This window comes from Benincasa hispida, chromosome 4, assembly GCF_027475165.1.
Source record: "Benincasa hispida cultivar pf3 chromosome 4, pf3_genome.v1.1, whole genome shotgun sequence".
Classification (NCBI taxonomy): domain Eukaryota; kingdom Viridiplantae; phylum Streptophyta; class Magnoliopsida; order Cucurbitales; family Cucurbitaceae; genus Benincasa; species Benincasa hispida.
The window spans coordinates 38952096-38976774 of NC_143481.1; the positions used below are offsets into that span (position 1 = coordinate 38952096).

A 24679-nucleotide genomic window follows, 5' to 3' on the forward strand; every position below is an offset into this window, starting at 1 on the left:
CACCCTAGCAAATCTGCCACCGACAAGGAAAGAATACCCACACCAAGCCAGAGACAAAATATCCAACGCAATAAACGAAAATATTATCAGCCAACCAAAGTTATAACAAGGATTATTGGTATTGGATTTTTATTCTTGTTGTATCTATGGATCTTGATAAGGTTATAATCATAGTGTGGCAACTTTGTGAAGCTCGAAATACAGTGGTGTTTCGGGGACACCGGATTGATGCTAAGACTATTTGGGATGTGATTAACAGACATATTTTTTTACTTTTCCATTTGGAGTGCACAGATTGATAATAAAGGAAATGAGATGTCCCTTCCTACGTATATCCTAAAGTAGATCATATGGCAGCTCCGGATAGATCATATGGCAGCTCCGGATTCTTCTTATTGGAAATTGAATACTGGCGCTACTTGGAACCTAGAAACTTGGGGGCTAGGTTAGCTGCTTTGAGATCATTTGAATTGTGAGTGGCTGGCTGACCTGACATTTATCCCCAAATGTCAAGAGGTGAAGCTCCTTGAAACTATGACGATATTTGGTCTTGAAAAATATGTATACCATCCATGTTTCGATTATCTTGATTGAATGCAATTACCTGGAGGTCATAAATCTACTGAATGATGTTGCTGTCGATTACTCGAAAGTTCCATTATTTATTAAGGAAGCTAAGGATAAGGGTGATGAGCTGGAGTTGTTTTTCTCTCATATTTGTCATAGTGAGAATGTGTTGGTGCAAAGCTTCGGTGGATCAAAAGTCTTTAATTCATTCTACTCCTTATCGTGAATGGTTTACATTGTCTGTATCTCATGATTTCCTGTGTAGGTGGTTGGTTGTTGTTGTATTGATCTTATCCTAAAAAACATTTAAGCATTTTATTATTATTTTTTAGAAATGAAAATAAAATTTGAAAAATATGAGTGAAATGGCAGATATTAGAAAATGGGATGAAAAGACTGAAAAAGGGATGTAAAGGGGGAAAAAAACAAAACAAAACAAAACAAAAGAGTGAGTTTGAAAAGCTCATAGCCGGCCGGGCTACTTCTTATCTTGTCAACGATGGAGCATAAATCGTGGATGGCGAGCGGCGGTAAGCCCATCCGGTGCAGAGGTACCAACTTCTTTTCCTTGCATTTTCTCTCTATTTCGTAATTTCTGTTGTGTATGTTTGAAACTATTGAAAATTGTTAGCGGCGGTGTGCCGGAAGGCTGGGGAGGCGTTGGTAATGGAGGACATAATGGTGGCTCCGCCGATGACCCATGAGGTTCGGATACGGATCATTTGCACCTCCCTCTGTCATACCGATATCAAATATTGGAACATGAAGGTTCTTTTTCTTCTCTTAATCCTTTCATTTTAATTTTTTTTTTTTTTTTTTTTTTTTTAAAATTTCAAAACAATTTTTTTTGTATGATTAATTTGTGATTTTGAGTGAATGGTGTGTTCAAAATGTGATTTGGAGTCTATGTATGGGTTGTAGTGTGATTTGTAGATTATTTATGCGATTAATATTTGATTTGGGGCTTGTTGTGTGATTAGACTGTGATTATGAGCCTTTTTTTGTAATTAAATTATGATATAAAGTCTAATGTGCGTTTAAAGTTTCATTTTGGGATTAATAACGTGTGACTTGTGTGATTTTGAGCCTATTTGTATGATTAAATTGTGATTAAGTATGGTTAGCTTATTTTGTGATTAATGTATGTCATTGAGCTTATATTTGTGTGATTGAATTGTGGTTTTGAATCTATCGAGGAGTTTTTTTTGTACGATTGACCCATTCACAAGTGTTTTTATGATTGATGACCTGTTCCTTACAAATGTATGAAATCTAACCTTATGCTTACGTCTAACCTAAAACGAGCATTTGGTAAAAAAAAAATTATAATCCGATCCAAGGATGTTGAACATAAAGAGACACCATCTTGAGAGGACATGTGGAGGATCCCATGTTAGAAAAATCAAGAAATCTCACAATGTTTGTAAAGATATATGGACTACTCTCACTATCAATTGGTTTTGAAATGGAGCCCGTGTTATCAAATAGTTGGAATTAGTTAATTTGTTCCGTTGGCAAAGAAGCATGTTGAATAAAGAGAGTTTTCACGTCCATACAAAAAGGGCCAAAATACCCTCGAGGCCTTGCATCATTGACATTCCTTAACCCTTTGAACCAGGTAAATCCCCCCATTGTTGATCCAACCTAAACCCTCTCGTTTAGACACAACAAAGTACTTCTGTCTTCTACCCTTTGTTATAATGGTCGATAAGTTTCATTAATTTTGAAATATGGTAATAAGTTTTTGGAAGTGAGAAAATGGAAACGTGATTTTTCAAATTATTATTGGAGAATTGTCAACCAAAGAGATTTTCCCCATCATTGTACTTTTGAAATTTACAAATTTAATGAAAATCTACATGAAATTGAAATCAACAAAACACAAATACCTGATGTTTGGAGTGTAACTCTCACCAGAAATATTCTAGAAACATTAGAGTGTAACTCTAAGCTACAAAAACCTAATCATCTCAAAAATGACTTCATTAGCATTAAAAATGGGAAAGTAAACCATATAGAATAGTTTAAAATTGGATTGCGGTTTGATGCCAAAAACTCACCATGAGTTTTATTTGAACCTAATTGCTTCCCTCACTGGATTGTCATATGCAGTTTCTGCTTCATTTTCTTCTCGTTTGTTAACGGAGTTTTGTCATTGCGTCGAGTTATTATTCCGATTTATTTTTGTCTATCTTCTAAATGAAAATTAAAAAGGTCTATCCAGTCAAATTGTTTTGTAACAAACTCCCATCAATTGATATCAAATTCATCCAACCCTATTGTTCGAATGTTATTAGGATCCTCCAGGGATTGTTCCACGAATTTTGGGCCACGAAGCTGTTGGGTAAGTCACAATATCTCCATTCTCTTGGACTTTTTGTTTTTCTTTCTAAATATCTAGCATGTAAACCATAATTTGTATTTCTATTTTTCAAACATTTTTTTGACAATATGGGGTGGGAGAATCAAAGCTCCAACCTCGAGGTTGATAGTAGAAGCTTTATTTTAGTTGAATTATGCTCATGTTAACTTTCTTAAAACTTTGCTCTTTGGTAGCGTGTCGGCACGAGGCATACTCCTCAACCCACCTGTTATGACGATCTAGCTTAGCCATCACTCAGACTCTGAATGATTCTCACGATATAAGATCTTCATTATTCTTTCTAGGGGGATTGACATCGACTTTTCTTTTGATATGGTCAGCCTTAGCTCGTACCTCATCAGAATTAATTTTAGCCTCGTCTTTTATCTGTTGTTGCTAATTGACACCTCTTTGTTACCTTAGTCCTTTGTTTGAATCACCACATCTAAAGTGAGCCTAACCAACCATATCAATCACTTGATGGAGACACAAGTTACTTGGGAGAAGTTGATTCAAGCTCAAGCTAATATAACTTGCCTCAATTGAACCCTCACCGAACTAAGGCTGAACTCAAATCCTTTCAAACTAACTGTTCCAAGGTCCCGGCTAAACTTGAGAAAGTTGAAGATCTTCTTTCAAATACCACATATATGAAGGAGAAGTTTACTGAAACTGAAGTTTTAACTAGAATGCAAGATGTTGTGATGGAATACAGGGTGGAGTGGAGCGAGGAAAGAAATTGAGATGAACTTTGACTATTTAACCAAAGATTTCGAGACCTTGCGCCAGAACCCTACGCTTTCACTTCTGGGAATGTGAGCTTTGAGGTTGATACTGAAGCTAACAAGGACAGTTACTCATCATGAAGTTTAGGAACTTTAGACTTTCATGCTTCTTATGTCGTACTTTTATATTATCATAAAAGCTATTTGCATTTTACTATATTTTTCATGACGTTTAAAGTGACGCTTCTTGTTTGCTGCTTTCCTCGATAGTTGTCTGCCTTTTACCATGATCGGTCTTGACCTTGCTCTTGTTGGGGTTGGCCTTAGAGTGGAAGCTAAAATTCATTCTGGTGAGGTACAGGCCGAGGCTGACCCTATTGAAAGGAAACTTGAGGTCGACCCCTGGAAAGAAAGGATTCATCTTACGTCGTGATAATCATTCAAAGTCTGAGTAATGGTTGTAGCTGGATCGTCATAACTAGTGGGTTGAGGAGTACACCTCGTGTCGCACCCTACCAGAAAGCAAAACTTTGAGAAAGGAGTTTAGCTTCGCCCCCAATCCTAGAGTACCATATTTCCAATTTTTCATATAAGTGGGGCCATTCACAATCACCTCTTCCTTAAAGTTCAGATTTACAGATATTCGCCAAAAGTTGAACTGTGGATCAAAATTTGAAATGACATAGAAAGATAAAAAGTGACTTGGCTAAGAGGAGGTTAGCAATGATAAAGGAGACCCATTGCCATATCTAGCTCAACGAGCATGGCAACAGATGAGATGGCTTCACCCATTGGGAGAGATTTGAGCAGGGGCAAGCTGTATGAGTGTCAGAAAGCCTTGAAGGAAAAAAAAATATAAGGGAAGACAGACACCAAATGGAAACATAGAAAGATAAAAAGTGACCTCACCAAGAGGAGGGTTAGCAATGCATTCATTGGGAGCATGACCCTCATATGTACATCCATTAGACTATATTCGTATCTCAAGCGCTCAAGTTGAGTCTCAATTACAAAAGATGGTGAACTCAAAGGATGGACCTCATCGCCCATCTTGAATCCTGTAAGATCTCACTCCCTGCAAATCGAATTAAAAGAGCAACAAACAGAAAAGAGCAAAACAGAGACAAGAAGAAGGGTGAAGATGATCGAAAATGTAGCTCTGTTACTCCTTGCTTTTATTTATGAACGATTTCTTCTATAATAATCCCTCCCTACAGTCATTCAAATAGCCTCTCTAAACCTTCCCCAAAATGGAGCAAACCTCTCCCCAAAAAGGACTCCCCCCTGCCTCCCCGAAAGAAGAAATACAAACAAGGAATATCCCAGCACCTTAGAGAGAGCTGGGTACTTCTCTCCTACCTAAAAGTCTCCCCACTTTTAGCAAATTCCTTTCCTGCCTCCTTTAGTACGATCCTTGCCCTTTTGTAACAGACTCGTGGTCCCCTCCATCCTCTCTCCCCACATTTTTTCCTTGATCATCATTGGTTGTTGTGACATTTCCCTTTTTACCCCTTCTTTTATAAGTATATATTATTGGTGGCCTTATAATACCCCCCTTCTCAAAATGAACCTTATCCTCAAGGTTGAAATGAGGAAACTGTTGATTCAATACTCGAACATCTTCCCAGGTTGCTTCATTCTCGGACATCCCCTTCCATTTGACCAGCCACTCGTGTGTTGCCATGTCTCCATTCCACCGTACCCCCAAAACAGTCTCAGGTGCAATTTGCAGCTCAAACTCTTTAGTCAACATGGGAGGGTGCTGTTGGACCTGTTGGCCTTGTTCGAGCTTCTTCTTGAGCTGAGAGATATGGAATACATTATGTATTTCAGCTTCTGGTGGCAAGCTTAACCTGTAGGCTACTTCTCCCACTCGTTCAGTTATTCTATAAGGTCCATAGAACCTCGGTGCCAGCTTTACACTTCTTTTAGCCAATGTTTTCTGTCTGTAAGGTCTCAGCTTCAAGTATACTTCTTCTCCCACCTCAAAATTCAATTCTCTCCTATGTTTGTCGGCTTGCTTCTTCATTCTATTCTGTGCTATGGCCAAATTCTCCTTCAAGACATTGAGTGCTAAGTCCCTCTCTTGCAACTGTTGTTCCACGGTGTTGTTGAACGTCTTCCTGTCCCCATAAGTGATTAGGGGTGGTGGTGGTCTCCCATAAACAGCTTGAAAAGGGGTGGTTTTGATGGAGATATGGAAAGTTGTTTTATACCATAATTCAGCCCAAGCTATCCATTTGTTCCATTTCCTTGGTTGTTCATTACAAGAACAGCGCAAGTAAGTCTCTAGACATCGGTTCACCCTCTCCGTTTGTCCATCAGTTTGTGGATGGAATGATGTACTTCTTTTAAGTTTCGTTCCCATCGTTGTAAACATCTCCTTCCAAAAATTGCTCACAAAGATTTTATCTTGATCAGTTAAAATAGAAACGGGTACTCCATGGTGTCTCACTACTTCCTGAATAAATATTTCCGCGACTTGCTTTGCTGAAAAAGGGTGTTTGAAAGGGGTGAAGTGAGCATACTTACTCAATTGGTCTACCACAACCATTATAGCATCATACCCTTCAGCCTTTGGTAACCCTTCCACGAAGTCCATGCTTTAGTCTTCCAATATCATGTATGGAATAGGGAGTGGTTGAAGTAAGCCTGCTGGAGTGAGGGTCTCGAACTTGTTTCTTTGGCATATTTCGCACCCCTCAACGTACTTCTTTACATCAGATTTCATTCCTTGCCAGTATAGCTCTCCACTCATTCTCTTGTATGTTCTCAAGAATCCCGAGTGTCCCCTAACACCGAATCATGGAATGTATGCAATAGTGAAGGGATTAAACTAGATTTTTTTGATAGCACTAACCTGTCCTTGTAAGTTAAACGTCATGTTGCCATTTATATCTCGGCATTCCCTCTGGATTTTCCTTCAAAAGGGTGATGATTTTCTGTAGATCCTTATCTTCCTCCACCTCTTTCAAAACAACTTCAATACCTATAATAGTAGGTGCTGATAGTGTACTAAATTCCCCTTGTTCTCGCACTCTTGACAAGGCATCTGCGGCTTTGTTTTGTAACCCCGGTTGGTATAGGATTTCAAAATCATATCCAAGTAGCTTGGTTAACCACCGTTGGAACTGGGGTTGTACTTCTCGCTGCTCTATCAAGAATTTCAAAGCCTTCTGGTCCGATATCACTGTGAATTTGCTTCCCAAGAGATAGTGTCTCCATTTTTCTACTGCTAGAACAACTGCCATCAATTCTTTTTCATAAATAGACTTCCCTTGGGCCCTTGCTGATAATTTCTGACTGAAATATGCTATAGGTCTCGAGTTTTGGGACAGAACAACCCCTAAGCGAGTTCTTGATGCATCTGTTTCTATCACAAATCCTTTTGAGAAGTCTGGGAGGGCTAGGACGGGGGCCGTGACCATGGCTTGCTTCAGATTCATGAAGGCTTGATTGGCTTCTTCACTCCATTTAAATGAATTTTTCTGGAGAAGCTTGGTAAGAGGGGCTGCTATATTCCCATACCCTTGCACAAAGCGTTGATAGTAACCCGTGAGCCCCAAAAATCCTCTTAACTCAGACACATTCTGAGGTTGTGGCCACTCCCTCATAACTTTAACCTTCCCATCATCAACTTCTACTCCATTAGCTGATATCCAATGGCCTAAATATTGTATTCGCACTTGGCAAAAGGTGCATTTTTTTGATTTGCATACAGCTTGTGATCTTGAAGCACATTGAAGACCACTCCCAAGTGTGTTTCATGTGTTGATAGGTCAGGGCTGTACACCAATATGTCATCAAGGAAAACAAGTACAAATTTACGAAGGAAAGGACGAAAAACCTGGTTCATTAATGATTGAAAGGTGGCTGGTGCATTTGTGAGTCCGAACGACATGACAAGAAATTCATAGTGACCTTCATGCGTTCGGAAAGCTGTCTTCTTGATGTCCTTCTCATTCATCCTGATTTTGTGGTACCTTGACCTCAGATCTAACTTAGAGTAGACTGCTGACCCATGTAATTCATTTAACAACTCTTCGATGACCGGTATAAGGAACTTATCAGCCACTGTTGCTTGGTTTAGTTTTTTATAATCAACACAAAACCTCCATCCTCCATCTTTTTTCTTCACTAATAGGACTGGGCTGGAATATGGGCTGTGACTTGGCCGGATGATCCCTGCCTTCAGCATTTCCTCCACCAACTTTTCAATTTCTTCCTTTTGGCAGTGGCCGTACTTATATGGCCTTACATTGATTGGTCTCTGCTCCGTGTTCATCAATATACGATGGTCTATAGCTCTTTTAGGTGGTAAAGCTCTTATCTCCTCGAAAATGTCCTTATTTTCTTCGATCAGAGCTCGGATCATTAGTGGGAGTTCTTCTGCCTCCTCGAGTTCCTCTTTCCCTTCATTCTTTTCTTTACTGTCATACTCATAATTTTGAAACTCTACCAAAAACCCTTGGTCATCCTCTTCCCAGGATGTTGTGAGTGTCTTGAAGGAAACCTCTGCCTTGGTTAGGGAAGGATCACCCTTCAAAAAGACTTATGAGTTCTCTGACATAAATGACATGGTTAAGGATGGCCAATATACTCCCATGAATCCCGTCGTGCATAACCAAGGCATCCCTAGAACCACGTCCATCTGTCCCAAATCAATCGCTAGGAAGTCGACCTTCACACTGAGGTTGGGTAGTTTAAGATCAATCGCCTTGCAGATCCCTCCCCCTCTTATAGCATCCCCATTTCCAATGACTACAGAAAAACTCTTTCTATTCATTGGTATTTTCAGTTCGTCTACTAACCTTTTATGCACAAAATTGTGTGTGGCTCCGCAGTCGATCAACACTAATACCTCCTCTCCCTTCATTGCCCCCCTCAGCTTCATCGTCCCTGGGCTGATAGGTCATATATCGATCTCAAAGCAATTTCGGCCGTTTCCTCTGTTTCTTCTTCTTCTCACGGCCCCTCTTTTTCCTCTTGCTCCAGGTTGAGTTCTTCGTTATCATTGGTGATGAATAACATCAGTTCCCGGTTCTCCTTTTGCTTGCATCGATGGCCTGGGCTGTATTTCTCATTACAATGAAAACATAGTCCCTTGTCCAGCCATTCGCGAAACTCACTATCTGAAAGCCGTTTCATGGGTGGCTCCTTCTTCACGAAGTTGCTCTTCACAGGTAGGGTGATCCTTTTAGTCCCTTATGTCTCCAAGCTCTTCCCGCTCTTCAGTATCGAATTTTCTTTGCCTTGGGCTTCCTTTTTGCAAGGCCCAACAACCCCCAGATCTGCTAAAGCTATCTTCAGGGCTACATTGCGGTCGCTCACCAGTTGGGCTTCATACATACATTCCTCCAGAGTGGTTGGTTTTCTACTGATCACTTCGGCCCTCAAGGTTGGTTCCAGTCCATTTACAAACGCATCTCTGAGAACTTCTTCCGCCAGGTCGGGTAGGGGTGTCGAATACGTGACAAATTTCTTCACGTACTCTGCATAAGTTCCTTTTTGCTTTATTCTCAACAATCTTACGCCCAAGCTCCCTTCTCCGGTCGGTCTATAGTATTCGAACATCCTCTGTTTCAGCTCCTCCCATATTCTGATAGGTCTCCGGTTGTGGCTCCATCGAAACCAGTCCACTTCCTCTGGCCCAAAGCTGATGACCGCGACCTTAACCTTCTCCTGATCAGATAGCTCGTGGATTTCGAAGTAGTGCTCTGCCCTGTACACCCAAGACTCCGGGTTCTCTCCAGTGAAAACGGGTATTTCCAGCCTCTTGTACTTACTTTTATCGGATCCCCCTCCTCCATTGCTGGGGGTCGACTCTGTTTCGTCAGCCTTCCCTTTCATTTTCATCCTCCTCCCATCAGAAGCACCCGATTCCTCAGCCTTCCGAGCCGTATTGCTTTCTCTCATCTCCTCTGTCAACTTTTCGATGTTCTTGCACAAACCCAGCAGCATCTCTTTCATCTCCGATACTTCCTTCCCATTCTTTTCAAGCCTTTCTTCTATTTGTTTCTGAGCCATCGCTCGTGTACGCCCCAGGATGAAGTGGCTCTGATACCACTTGTAAGATCTCACTCCCTGCAAATCGAATTAAAAGAGCAACAAACAGAAAAGAGCAAAATAGAGACAAGAAGAAGGGTGAAGATGATTGAAAATGTAGCTCTGTTACTCCTTGCTTTTATTTATGAACGATTTCTTCTATAATAATCCATTCCTACAGTCATTTAAACAGCCTCTCTAAACCTTCCCCAAAATGGAGCAAACCTCTCCCCAAAAAGGACTCCCTTCTGCCTCCCCGAAAGAAGAAATACAAACAAGGAATATCCCAGCACCTTAGAGAGAGCTGGGTACTTCTCTCCTACCTAAAAGTCTCCCCACTTTTAGCAAATTCCTTTCCTGCCTCCTTTAGTACGATCCTTGCCCTTTTGTAACAGACTCGTGGTCCCCTCCATCCTCTCTCCCCACATTTTTTCCTTGATCATCATTGGTTGTTGTGATATTTCCCTTTTTATTCCTTCTTTTATAAGTATATATTATTTGTGGCCTTACAAATCCCTGAGCATATGGATCAACTTCATAATAAGAAAAATAAAATGAGTCATGGCTAGAGTAAGAAGCACCATCACCAAAGGTGTTCAAACTCACATCATCATCACTAGCCACAAATGGACCGCAAAAATAAAATGAAGAAAGAAAGAAAACCAGCCTTGCAAAAAAAGAAAAGAGAAGAAGATATGGTTGGAAGATGGAAGTTATGGAAAGGACCCTATTTTATAAGCCAAAAAGGGAGGAAAGTTGTAATTCAAATTTGAATTAAAATTTGCTATTTAAAATCCCTATTACAAATTTGCTTATTGTTAAGCTATTTTGTGTTGCAGAGAGGTTGAGAGTGTAGGAGGTGAAGTAAGTGAAGTAAAACAAGGCGATTTTGTGATCCCAACATTCATGGCCGAGTGTGGGGAGTGTAGAGATTGCACATCAAGTAAAAGCAATCTTTGCTCTAAACAGCCTTTCAAACTCTCTCAAGGGATGCCTCGATGTGGGACAAGTAGGTTCACTGATCTTAATGGAGAGGTTTTGCATCATTTTATGTTTGTGTCAAGTTTCAGTGAATACACTGTGGTGGATGTTGCTCATCTCATTAAGCTTGATCCTATTCTCATCTCTCCTGACAAGGCGTGCCTCCTTGGTTGTGGCGTATCAACAGGTAGTTCTAATATATTATTCTTGCATTGAGTCCATTTTAATATTAGAACTCAATACCTAAACATTCAAATATTCAAACATTGACAATGAGACCATTACCGTTAGGAATAATGAACCTCTAAATCATATCTTCACGATGATATGATATTCTTCAATGTCCACTTTGGGCATAAATTCTCATGACTTTGCCTTTGATTTCACCAAAAGGTCTTATACCCTTGGAGACAATTGTCCTCCCATATATATCCATGATCATCTTCTTATCTTGCTAATGTGGGGCTTTGATTGTATTTCAAACAATTCTCCCCTCAAATAAAGGGCCATCAAGCCTCCCTTCAAATAGTCATCTCTTCAAATTATACTTGAGCACACCACCCATCCAAAAGCTCAACCTGGAAATAGTCACCCTTCGAATTACACTTAAACACTGCCTGCCCAAAAGCTCAACCACAAATGGATACCATCATGACTACATCTTCCAAGGATCCACTTCTTATTCGATGCTCCATGATTCTACCAGTATGGCTGAGTCCGATTATAGCTCTGATATCACATGAAATTATGTGGAGAACTCCAAATTCAAAGAAAAACCATAATCCATCAGAAAGAAATTTACTATGTGAAAATTTGTCACAAATACTGAATTCTCTCCACATTCCCGGTTACAAGAGTACTCTCTCAAAACTTTTTACACCATTTTCACTCTCAACTAGAGAATACTAAAAGGGAATTTGACTAAAGTTAGCACACCCAAACTTAGATTGTTTCTAATTGGAACAACTTGAAAACAAAGTCAAACTCATTTTATATTACTTGAAACCCATTACTTTCCTATATTTTTTAGCTGCAGGAACTCATGACTTTCCCAATCATTTAAGATGTGGGATTTCTCTCTTCAAATATGTTGCCAAAATCCAACAATTACTTTGGGTATAGTAGATTTGTTCTGGTTGTGTTTGGAACATTTTGATGTTTAGGTATTGAGTTCTAAGACCTTTTACAAAAAAAAAAAAAAAAAAAAAAATTGGGATTGAATATTTTTTTTGGGTTTTAGTTTTGAATTTTTTGTTGATTAAAATAAATTTTAAACAAACAAAAAGATGCATTTTAACTGTGAGAGTAGTAGTAAGAAAGCTATTGATTGTTAGCCATTTGGTTCCAGGAGTGGGTGCTGCTTGGAGAACAGCAAATGTGGAAAAGGGATCTACTGTTGCCATTTTTGGGCTGGGGACTGTAGGCTTGGCAGTAAGACTTCATTATTCACTTCAAAGACTTCATTCAAAAGTTTCATGGCTAAGGATTGTTTGGTATTCAGGTTGCTCAAGGAGCAAGAAAATGTGGAGCAGCTAGAATTATTGGGATAGATGTCAACCCAAATAAATTAACATTGGGCAAGTATCTCTTACATATTTAACAAGTCAAGGTTCAAATTTCAACTATTCACACATTATTCTACATTATTAATTATTAACAAAATTCTATGGCATCATAGCATGAATATTTGATAGATTGTTTTTTTTTTCCTTACAATATGTGGGGTGGGGGAACTGAACCTCTGACCTCGAGATTAGTATATAACACAAGCATATGCTAGCTGAGTTATGCTCACGTGCTCGTGAATATTTGATAGATTTGAGTAACAAATGTCGGATTTGATATCAAGTATTTAAATGTTTGGCTTAAATTTTTTTCCAAGTTGAACAAGAAGTTTAGTAACAAGAAAAATGCATTTATATTACAGTCTAATATAAGCATTGAGTTTACTATGATGAGTTTCCACACATTTTTCTAATGAATTATTTATTTTCTTCAATGCAGCAAGAGAGTTTGGAGTCACAGAGGTAGTTAATTCTAGAAGCATTGGAGATAAATCTGTGAGCCAGGTAAGAGCCACAAATTTTATGATCTTGATAATGTTGAAAACATATATTAAAATGATGAATTATATATATCTTTTTTGTATATATAAACTTAATTTTTTATTTAGCTGAATAGAAGATCTGGAGTTCAAATTCATATTTCTCCAACTACACCGTTTTAGTTTCTAAAGCTTGATAGTTGTGTAGTCTTTCAAATTAGAAAAGATTTTCAATTACATTTTTCAATTTTCAAATTTAATTTTAAAAAATCTATTCTTATAACGACAGTACTTAATCGTTGGACATTGATTCGACTAATAATGGGAGAAAATATTAAAAAAATGAATTAACTCTAATTTTCAACTAAAACTTTTGAATCCTAACATTTTTTATTTGACATGCAGGTAATCAATGAGATGACCGATGGGGGTGCAGATTATTGCTTTGAATGTGTTGGACAAAGTTCCTTAATCAAGGAAGCATTTGCATGCTGCAGAAAGGTATCATTATGTATATAGTTTTTGGTGTTTCAAATTTTAGTTTAACGTCAATGTAAGAGTAAAAATTTGAACATCTGATAGTAACAAAGTTGATTTATTTTTAAGTTGACATTTGAGTTGGTTTTGTTTGCGTTATTTTTCTGTATTAACTAATGACGAACAATTTCTTTAACTTCAATGAGTTTAGGGTTGGGGGAAAACAATTATATTTGGTGTGGAGGAGCAAGCTTCACTTTTAGGTCTCAAATCTATAGATGTCATTTATCAAGGGAAAATGGTGATAGGATGCATATATGGTGGACTTAAGCCTAAATCAGACATTCCTACGCTCCTTCAATGGTACATAGATAAGGTACCCAACAACAACTAATGTGAACCCTACTTTTTTCCTTTTTGCTTGTGTGTGTATAATCTTATAATTAATATTTATTCTATATTGCTACCAAAACTACCAAAGGCTCTAATTTAGTTCCTAAACATAATTTTATATGAAAATTATTATGAGCAAAAGTTTTGCTCAAGTGAGCTTAGCTCAATAGTAATGGACATAACCTTCCATAGAGGTCGGAGGTTTAATTCTCCACCTTTGTAGTTGTACATAAAAGAAAAAATTATTATAACTTTAAGGGATCCAATTTTGTAACTAACCCTGCAAAATAGAATTTTAAGAAGTTTGGAGATTATATTGATGATCAAAATTAAAAGTTTTGAGACATAAAATTTAAAATGAAGATATGATGTTGTCAAAATATAAGTGATAGTATCTCAACTATATCTTTCACTTTTGTTTGTACTTTTTATGCAAATTCCTCTGCATGGTGCAATTTTATTTATTTTAGACATATGTGAACTTGACAGAAACTACAATTGGATTTATTTATCACACATGAAATTGGGTTTGAAGACATCAACAAAGCTTTCAATTTGTTAAGTGAAGGTCAATGTCTTAGGTGTGTGATTTGGATGACCAAATGAAGCAGCCTCCTGCCTTCTCACTCTTCAAGCAACTTCCACTATTACAAACTCCTTTTGTATTAAAGTTTAAATGTTTCTTTTCTAGAACATTGGAAATGGATGAGAAGCCTCAATGAAATATATGTTGGTTCACTTTCTTGTATTTTGGCTGGGAAATCAAAAGCATTATGTACAGGTTGCACAAATAAAGTTGGGGCAGTTGTCGAGGGGCGGATCTATGAAGGGCTAGGAGCAAGTGCTCCTCAAATTGTGACAGATTTACATATTTGTATATTGATTTTCATTAAATATTAAAAAATTGTAGATATAGTTAATATATATTGTCCATTTAGTAAACACAAATAATCAGAGAATGCTGTAGTGGTGCAAGGTGTCGTTTTTTCTGTAGTGGGTGTGTCACGTGGCAATTATATTTTTTTTGTTAGAAAGAACTATTAGAAAAAAGTAATATTTTTGTGTCTAACTTTCTTCACCAAATATATTTACATTTATTTTAAAAAAATATATAATATTCTAATTTTTAGTATACTTGAAACAAATCGAAAAAAGTTCATTCCATTTTATTTTTATATAGAAAAATGAATTAAAATATTTATAAATATAGTAAAATTTCATGGTTTATTTGCGATCAGATAGACAAAGATAGCCTATCACATACTGACTATGATATTTTGTTATTATTTGTAAATATTTTCAGTAGTTTTATTATTTAAAATAATTTTTTTAAAAAGAATATACAAATATTTTTTGGGCTTTATAAAATTATTTTACGTAAAATGATGAGATGTTTTTTACTTATATATTTTACTGAATGATTCTATAAAGATTCATAACAATTTTGTTATTATTTATTCTAGATAATATATATCAATGTATTTAAAATTACATTTATGTGAAGGTTAAATTATAAGTTTAGTCCCTAAGATCTGAAAATTGTTATTAATAAATCCCTAAACTTTTAACTTTGATTGTAGTCCTTAAAAGTGTAATAAATCCACAAGCCCCAATTTTATATCTAGTAGATCTTAGAAATACTAAAATATATAAAAGTTAATTGTTTTATAAGACAAAAAAAAGTTTGTCTAATTGAATCTTATATTTTAAATTTTATAGTTAATAGATAAATTAATTTGAAAAAAAATGTCTAATCGAACCTAGTAAGCATAAAGTTAAATTTGATATCTAATATAACATTAAAATTTTAACATTTTCAAACGGATAAGAGATCTATTGAATGCATAATTGATATTTTAGGTTTTTTTAATACAGTATTTAGGAATCTATTAAACACAAAAATCAATAACTCATGGACTTATTAAATATTTTTTAAAGTTTAAGAACTAATATATAAATAACAAAAAATCTTGAAGTTTATATAGGCTAAACTTCTAACTTTATATATATTTGTGTCCCTGACATGAAATTCTGTTGGGTTTTATGTCCTAAAACTCGTAGATAGTAAATGTTATCAATTTCCATCATCAACAAAGAGTTATCAATGTTAATTCAATAAACGTTATCGATTGTGTTGTATTATATTTTATCTTAATAACCCTAAATCCAATAAATTATCATCTAGGGATGTCTTATGAGTCTTGAATGGCATGTGGAGATATATAAGGATCAATGTTCAAGAAACAATGCTCTATAGTATAGGGATACGACTGAGTACCTTATTCTGGTAATACTATGGATATGACCCATTTTGTATTTGATACAAACACAATGATCCAACGCGTTCGTGTAAGTAACATGCAAGTGAAAGTATTCTATGAAATGAGTTTGTATAAGACCAGACCGCGAAATAATAACCACTAGATGTAACACCGTTAACTAGTTTGGTTTCTATTTCAATTGGATGACATAGACAGCTTAGTCTTAATCCTGAGTGTATCATGAACTCCTATTCACGAGGGATTGCCCTTTGATTTGTATGGGTGAGAGTGGTCAGTCTGCTGACTCAATATGCTTACTATTTTGGGGACAAATAATACAAGATGAAATTCGCTTCTTCCCGACTTCAGGGTAAGTAGATAAATAGATGAGTGTTCCCTTAAGTGTTGTCTTCAAGACTTAAACAAAGGACCCTACCCTCTCATTGGCCTGATAGGGGTTTATATGTATTGGTTGGATCACAAACATGTTCGTTAGACGAGCATTGGTACTTAAGGATACAGAGGTAACCCAAGGGTAAAATGATAATTTCACTCAATTGGTGTTATGAACACTCGTGAAGGACTAACTTGTTGTTATTGGTTATATCCGTGGACACAGAAATATATTTACAATGCGAAGAGTGCAGCTATCGATTTTTAGTGGAGTGCCTGGTAGTTAATGAATATCGATTAATTTAATTAAAGAGTTTAATCATTTAATCTCATATCATTGGAGCTTCTAATCTGTATGTCTGTAAGGTTCCCTTGTTAGCTCACTAAAGGAAAAGAGAAATGATTTGAATTGTTCAAATCAATTGATGGAATAACATATTAATAAGATTAATATGATATGGTTAATTATAGACGTGATCTATAATTAAGAGAGAAATATTTGAATAGGATTCAAGAATCAAATTCTTCATAAAGAATTAATTAATTAATTTTGAGAGGTGGATGCAAATCAACATATGATGTTTATTAATTAGTCAAATATATATATATATATATATATATAAAATTGGACTTAATAGGGTTATTTAATTAATGAGCTAATTAATTAAATTAGCTTTAAGAGTAATTTTGGAAAGCTATGGAGAATATAAATTTGTTATTTTGCCCAAATTAGGCTAAGAAAATTCATTTGGTGAAATGAAATTCTAGCCTCCAAATTAATCTCCTCTTAAAATTTCTCTTCTCCATATAAGATTCTTCTTCCTCATCCAAAGTGTCGAGACTACTCTTCTAGCCTTGGGTTCCTAAGAGAATAACGAGGTTTCACTTATGGTAGTATCCATTGTTTGTTGGAGAATCGTTTTGGAGAAGATGATGAAGGTATGTGCTATTCTTCTTCCTCTTTACTACTTTTCAATTAGCATGCTGGTATTTTACATGTTTATCCCCTGTTTGGTTCTATTTTTTGTGCTGATTTTATTTCATTTAAATCGAAAATCGAAATGCAAGGTGTTTACACGCTTCTGCTCGGGATTCGATCCCTTCAAGTTCTAAATCTGCCACTACATTGCCAAAATAGCAATCAAACCCAAAGTATTAGAAAATATAACACAGTGCAAAAATAATTTGTAGATATAACAAAATATAGATCGAGCTCTCAAAATCTATCAATGATAGATTATATTGCTGACAGAAGTCTATCAACGATAGAGTCTATCACTAATAGGAGTCTATCAGCGATAGATTCTATCATTGATAGATTTTGTTATATTTACAATTCTTTAAAGATATTGTTATATAGTTAATTATTAACCTAAAAGTGTTACCTATTGTATTTATCCAATAAAGTTTGGGCAAATTACAAAAATCACCCTTAAAATACGGTGGTAGTTACAACTATATCCTCAAACTTTCACTTGTAAAAATTGAGCCCTTAAAGTTATATAAGTGTCAAAATTAGACCTTTAAACTTATATAATTGTAGAAATAGTAACAATTGTATAAGTGTAAGAATTCGATTTTTATCATTTGAGAGTCCAATTTCTACAACTATTTCAAGTTTGAAGGTCTAATTTTAACATTTGTATAAGTTTGATGACTCAATTTTTACAATTGAAAATTTGAGGGTAGTTTTTACAATTCGTTAAGGGATTAGAATTCCCCGCAGCGGAAACAATTGGACGTATCAATCTCTAAATTTCGTTTTACAGAATACAAAAAATTTAGACTAACGGAAACCATTGTAAAAGATAAACCTAAGCATGCTTTCTATAGTTCAAATAAAGAGAAATGAATAAAGAAATCACATATCCTTGAAGACCAAATCTTCACGTTCCTCTCCAATTCAAGTCGTCTTCTCCCGATCTCACGAACTTGGTATCCACTAACTTAGCGAATAGAAAAGGACACCACCAAGGGATCTTCCTTGTTATTCTCAGGGACGAGAACCATGCAGAGGTGTGGGCTTGGACTCAATCTTGACATGAGAGAAGGAGAAGATAACCAAGAGTTTTTTCTTCTTTGTGAAATTCACAGAGAGAAGGAGAACCTGAGAAAGACACAGAAAGAGAGAGAACTTTCTCTCTCTTCCAATTTGTTATCTGTGAGAGGCAGATATTAAAGAGTGAGGGAGTTATAACTCCTTCCCCTTTATTTTTAATAAATTCAAATTAAAAAAATTGAATTTAATATATGTATTTATATTAACCACTTATATATTTAAACCATGATATATCACATATAACATATAACCTATAGTTAATATTATATCACATATAACATAAACTACAGTTTATTATTCACTCAAATAAACTAAGGTATTAATATGAATCAAATTCATATTATTTCTAACCTATAGTTTTTATATGAATCACATTCATATAAATAATTGAATCATATTCAAATTATAACATCTCTCAATAAAATATATAAATTTAATATAAATCATATTTATATTAATTTAACATATAGTTCCTATTGAATCATATTCAAACATTTATTTCTATCATAAAACTATATTAATTTAATATAAATCATATTCACATTAAATTTCAACATATAGTTTTTATATGAATCATATTCATATAATTAATATTTAAATCATATTCAAACATTTATTTCTCTCATAAAAATGTATCAACATACATTATAATGTATCAATATACATTATTCAACTGTATCTTATAAAATTAATTCCCTTTAATTAATTTGAACAATTCAAATCACACTAAAATTAATTTGATTCCCATCAGTCCTCATTGAGTTAACGAGGGGGTCTTATGGACCAATGATTGAAGCTCCAATGATACGAGATTAATTGATTAAACTCTGTTAATAAAATTAATCAACATTTATTAACTGTCAGTTACTCTAATAAAGACCGACAACTGAACTCTTCGCACTAGATATATTTATGTGTCCATTGGATATAACCAATTAACAGTGCGTTGATCCTTTACAAATTACGCGTAAGTACAACTAGGTCAAATTACAGTCTTACCCTTGTAGTTACATCTAACTTCTTAAGTACCATCGATCATTTTAATGAACAATTAGTCATAGTCCAACTATGATCGAACCTCTATTAGGCCGAGAGAGGGTGAGGCGCCTCATTATTCAAGCCCCGGAATCAACCCTTAAAGGAGCAATTTATCTTCTTACCCTAACTATAGGGAATGAGTGAATTCTTTCTTGTCCCAACTCTCCAATCAGACGAAGACCTAAAATGGTAGGTTTATTGAGTCGGCGAATTTGGCCACTTTCACTATACAAATCAAAGAATCGCCCTCATAGGCAGGAGTTTACAACTCACGCAGGATTAAGGTCAAGTCACCTATGGTCATCATGGTGAAATGTAAGTCTCTTCTAGCAATGGTGTTATAAAGAGAGACTTAACATTTCGTGGTCCTATCTTCATATAAATGTTGGGATTGGTGTCATAATTCTCCCGGAATCTCGTTGTTTGTAATGGTACACATTGTTTGATGAATAAAATAAATGTTATTTCATTCTGGCTTTTACTCATATCCAATAAACAAAGCTCCTTGGTTATCTTATGTGAACTTAAGCATATGTGATATACAAGTGGATCATGCCTTAAGTGATAACCTAAATAGGTCTGTAGTATAAGGATTAAGGTGGGATACCTGATCCTTGTGACACTATGGATACGATCCGCTTTGTAGAGAAATACAAGTGTTATAAACTACTATAGATAGTAGATCCTAACATTCATGTGGAGACGTGCGAGCGGGGGTATCCTATACAAAGAGTTTGTATAAGACCCGGACCACGAGATGACTAGACTTTGTATATAACGCATTGATATTAGAGACTTACATCTCACCTAAACGACCATAGGTGACACGACCTCAATCCTGAGTGTTTTGAGAACTCCTGCCTTTTAAGGCGGTCCTTTGATTAGTATGGGTGAGAGTGACCAGATTGCCAACTCAACATGCCTACCTTTTTGGAGACTTAATAATCTGCAGGCTGGGAACTCAATTCACAAGATGGAATTCACTTCTTTCCCGAAGCAGGGATAAGTAGAGAGATTGCTCCCTTAAAGGCTAATTCCGGGGCTTGAACTTAGTGGCCACAACTTCTCTTTGGAAGAAAGGACTCAGTCATAGTAGGAATATGACTTATGTTCATTAGAGGAATCCGTGGTACTTAAGGAGTTAGATGTAACTACAAGAGCATATTAGTTATTGGCTCAGCTGTACCTACGAGTAATCTGTGAAGGGTTATCGCACTGCTGATTGGTTAAGATGGACACATAATATATATGTGGTAAGGAGAGTTCAACTGTCGGTCTTTAGTGGAGTGCCTGGTAGTTAATGGATGGTGGATCCCGTGACTAAAGATTTTAGTAAGTTATTCACATATCGTTGGAGCTTCAAGCTTGGTAGCTCAATGGATTCAGTTAAGAATCAATTCTTGGTGTTGATTTGAAATATTCAAATTGACAATAGGTAATTCGATTATATATGATACGATCGATATGGTGTATGAGATACATCTAGTGGAGTATTAATGTAAATGAGATTTACATTAAGTACCATGAAATAGAAAAAGAACTATGGTTTATATGTTTCATGAGATGAAATATTAAAACTATAGGTTATAAATATAGTATGATAAGTTGGTTATCATTTATATTTATAATAATATTAATTATTGGATAATTAAATCTTTTTCTCTAATAACCAATTGAGTGAGAGGTTATTGGTGGTTCATGATAACCGTGAGATAAAAGGAAAATTGTTTTCCTAATTTTAGTAAGTTTTTATCAAAAATTTATTTTGAGATTTTCTCTCGGAAAAAGAATCTCACGGAAGTTGTCAAGTAAATACGATTTACTAAGCGACAGCTTGAGCGATGTAAACGATCGTGTAGTGTTTTGTAAGCGACAGACACGGAACAAAGCGATGAGCTAAACGATCGCTTAACTTTTGCTAAACGATTGGGCATCGACCTATACAATAGGTTTAGTCTTCTCCCACTTGCTCAATCGTTTACACGATTGTTGTTTCCTTCATTTTCTGCCTCAAACCAAGTTCACAAGAGCCCACCCTCTGGATTCTCACACCGAGAATACCAAGGAAGCTTTCTTGGTGGTGTCATACACAACTCGACACCGTCGAGGTTCTGTGGAGGTCGTCCATGCTGTTGGGGTATTCGTGATCGAGGCGATTGCAGAGTTCGAGTGCGTGGTGTTCGTGTTGTGTAGTGGTCGTGTTGTTCGAGTGTTTGAGGTTGCTGCGTTCGAGCGTTCGTAAGTAAGGAGCATGGAGACGAGTCGATAAATATTCGTAGCATTTCTCCTTGTTCATTTGTATTTTTATGCTGTAATTTCTGTAATGAGTGCATAACCATTTGTCTCTATTTACGACTGTAATTTGTAATGTTCATACATGATTGTAATTTGGAATGATCTATTCCGTTGCTATGGAAATTCTTGTGTTCGATTTTCTTCAATAAACTCTTTTGTATAAGATACCCTCGGTCACATGTCTCCATAAGAATGATCAGGATCAGATTATTTGTAGCACTTTACAACAATTATAATAACTACAAAGTAGGCTGTATCAGTAGTGTTACCAGGATAAGGCACCCAACCTTATCCATATACTACAGACCATTTAAGTTATCACTTAAACATGATCCACTTATATGTCTCTACGTACATGTTTAAGTTATGTTAGATAACCTTGGATCTTAGGTTAATGGATTATTGCACAAGTAGTATAAAATTAATCAACCATTGATTCAACTAACATAAAACTATGAGATTTAGGGCATACACCCCAACAATCTCCCACTTGCACTAAAGCTGGGGAAATATGAACCGGTAAGACATGTATCCTAGGGCATACACTATATCTTACATGCTCTCCTACTTGCCCTAGCACACTAGAGACCTTTCTTGTAGTCCTAAACAATCTAAGAGATCTTCTCACACTGTAGCCTAGAGAATCCTTTTATATAACACAAACAGTTATGTCAATAAGAACCATCTGTTCACCAACGAGATGTACTCACATTTTATGTTATTCCTTCCACTAGGTGCTTACACATGGTCTCCAACCTAATCCTTGAATCACATTATTTCATAAAGTGAATATATTAAGTTATATCTAAAACAATTTTCAAATAAATCAAGACACCTTGAACATAGGAAAATTATTGTTTCACAAGCACAATACTGCCTCTCAGTCTAATAGAGACCATCTAGGATAAAATTTGGATTTCTCTAATTCCAATATGAAACAGTGTAACTCGTAAAAAATCAAATCTTAAATTATATACATTGAAGTTTCATTATTCGTAAGTTTTAATTTTCAACATTCAATGGTCATACCATCGAATTCCCTGATTAAACCAACCAATTGTGTATTAAATGTTAATGAAGTCTCATGTAAAATTGATATCCCTTCAACATTTGGGGTGTCTTACGAAACATTTTCCTTAGACATATCAACGTCATTGTAGATTGGTACATTACCATTCCATCTTTAACAATCACATCGAACATTAAACAACTACTTTGTAAATGTAAGATTCATGAGACAAATTAAACAACATGTCTGAAACATCTGTATGTGGACTTTTGATATACAAAATCACTTTAAATAAACTATTTGAAATTGGTTGAACAGTCAAAACTTGTATATTGATTTTCATTTCTTTCATAATGAGCAAATATCAATATAGAACAGATAAATATCCACGTTTCATTTTCTTGTCTGTACAAGAATACCATCATCACTTAAAGTCATTGATTATGATACTATATCAAAAAATTTCTTGAAATTGTATAGGTGCTCTGAACTCCTTTTCATAAAAGAAGCTATCCAGTTTTACACATCTCATATGTAATAATGAATGCACTAATACTCTGCTGTAGAAACTAGGTAGAAAATTCACTTACAGTTCATTTTCACCCAACAACTCTAACGTGGGTTTTTACCTAACGCCAAGAGTCTTTCTTTGAAGATCTATATCTCCAAATACTACATTTTCAAGCTTTCTTTTCGTAGACCATTTGATGCGTTTTTAATATGTGGTGAAATGAATGCTAAATATTGATTTATAACGCACTGTTTTATCTTGTCGAACCCAAGTGTAAGTTCAGCTAGAGTCCTGATGAGTCCAGGGTCAAACTCAGGGATTACTTTGTAAGTATGCATTGAAAATTACTGTTTCGATCTTGACGCGTCTAAATTACTAAATGAGTGATGAGTTGGTTTTATGCTATTCTAATGCTAAAGTTGGTTAAATGACAAATGCGATGGACAATATAATCTATGTGAGACAGTCTGTGCGATGAGTGTTAAATTTGAATGGATAGAAGTAGGGTTGAGAAGAATATTCACGAAGTAAATGCATAAATCACACGTTCAAGTAGATCACTCGAAATTGTAACCTACACATTTCCTTCTATTAAGTATTCTAACAACCTAGGGTTTAATTTACTTAGGCAAAATATGGCTAATTATTTTTACTAAATGATTATTTCTTTGAAAAGTTAAACAATTTTGATTAATATTCGTTAAACACTTTAACAAATGTTCATCAATTGCATGCTTGTAGCAAATCTATCTAATTCATCTTTCCAGGTAGGTTCTTAGGTAAGGGTGTTCTGTTTCCGTCATCTTAAGTACCCCGGCCTAGACAGAACTTGCCTTAGAGAAAAGGTCCCTTATAAATATGTTTGCTACAAATTTAATCTTTTATTGAAATCATTTTAATCCTATTAAACCGATTTAAAAAGATTAATCTAATTTCTAATCTCATTAGAAATTTGTGAAGTTAGGTTTATGTGAACCATATTTTAAAACTATTTTAAAGAATGATTTTACCTAAGTTCACATGCAACTCTTACTTATTGATTTTAATTTCTAATTTCATTTATCTACAACTCTTATAAAGTAAATGAAACAAATAAAAATCTACATTGCATTGATTGACATACTTTATAAAATTATAACGTTTATAAGACTACCTAAAGTAATGTCATGTATCGTGGAATGTTCATTTGATTACTACATATACATAATACTTATATATAACAAAGTAATGAAATTAAATAACATACACTACATGCATACATTCAAACTATATATTATAACGATTATAATATAAATGATGCATGGTTATGTTATTTATGCATGCAAGCTTATAGTATAACACTTATATTATATGATGCATGAGCATGTTATAAAATTAAATCATATATATACATATATTATAACACTTATAATATAAATGATGCATGAAATTAAATGCATACTATGGTGGGTTTTGATTCTATATGATATATAAGAAAAAGCATACATCATATGTATATTTAATACAAATAGTTAATGGA

At 35.2% G+C, this 24679-nt stretch overlaps 2 protein-coding genes across 2 annotated transcripts; one reads left to right on the forward strand and one right to left on the reverse strand.

Moving 5' to 3' along the window:
* The first annotated feature begins 774 nt into the window (after positions 1 to 774).
* LOC120075432 (alcohol dehydrogenase-like 7) lies at positions 775 to 14518 on the forward strand. Its single transcript, XM_090313386.1, has 10 exons — positions 775 to 1118; positions 1199 to 1335; positions 2865 to 2911; positions 10539 to 10867; positions 12029 to 12111; positions 12182 to 12261; positions 12689 to 12749; positions 13130 to 13225; positions 13413 to 13577; positions 14084 to 14518. Exons 1-10 carry the CDS (start codon positions 1067 to 1069, stop codon positions 14198 to 14200), a joined length of 1167 nt encoding a protein of 388 aa, XP_090169512.1. The 5' UTR covers positions 775 to 1066; the 3' UTR covers positions 14201 to 14518.
* LOC150036688 (uncharacterized) lies at positions 4397 to 10389 on the reverse strand. Its single transcript, XM_090313385.1, has one exon. The coding sequence runs from the start codon at positions 9679 to 9681 to the stop codon at positions 8860 to 8862; it is 822 nt and encodes a 273-aa protein (XP_090169511.1). The 5' UTR covers positions 9682 to 10389; the 3' UTR covers positions 4397 to 8859.
* Positions 14519 to 24679: the final 10161 nt, after the last annotated feature.

What these genes read in the sequence shown, in the direction of transcription:
- LOC120075432 (XM_090313386.1), top strand. Translation starts at nt 1,067, where the DNA reads ATGGAGCATAAATCGTGGATGGCGAGCGGCGGTAAGCCCATCCGGTGC. An exon ending in TAAGCCCATCCGGTGCAGAG is followed by an intron (nt 1,119 to 1,198) that starts GTACCAACTTCT and finishes GAAAATTGTTAG; the next exon opens with CGGCGGTGTGCCGGAAGGCT. An exon ending in CATTTGCATGCTGCAGAAAG is followed by an intron (nt 13,226 to 13,412) that starts GTATCATTATGT and finishes CAATGAGTTTAG; the next exon opens with GGTTGGGGGAAAACAATTAT.
- LOC150036688 (XM_090313385.1), bottom strand. Translation starts at nt 9,681, where the DNA reads ATGGCTCAGAAACAAATAGAAGAAAGGCTTGAAAAGAATGGGAAGGAA.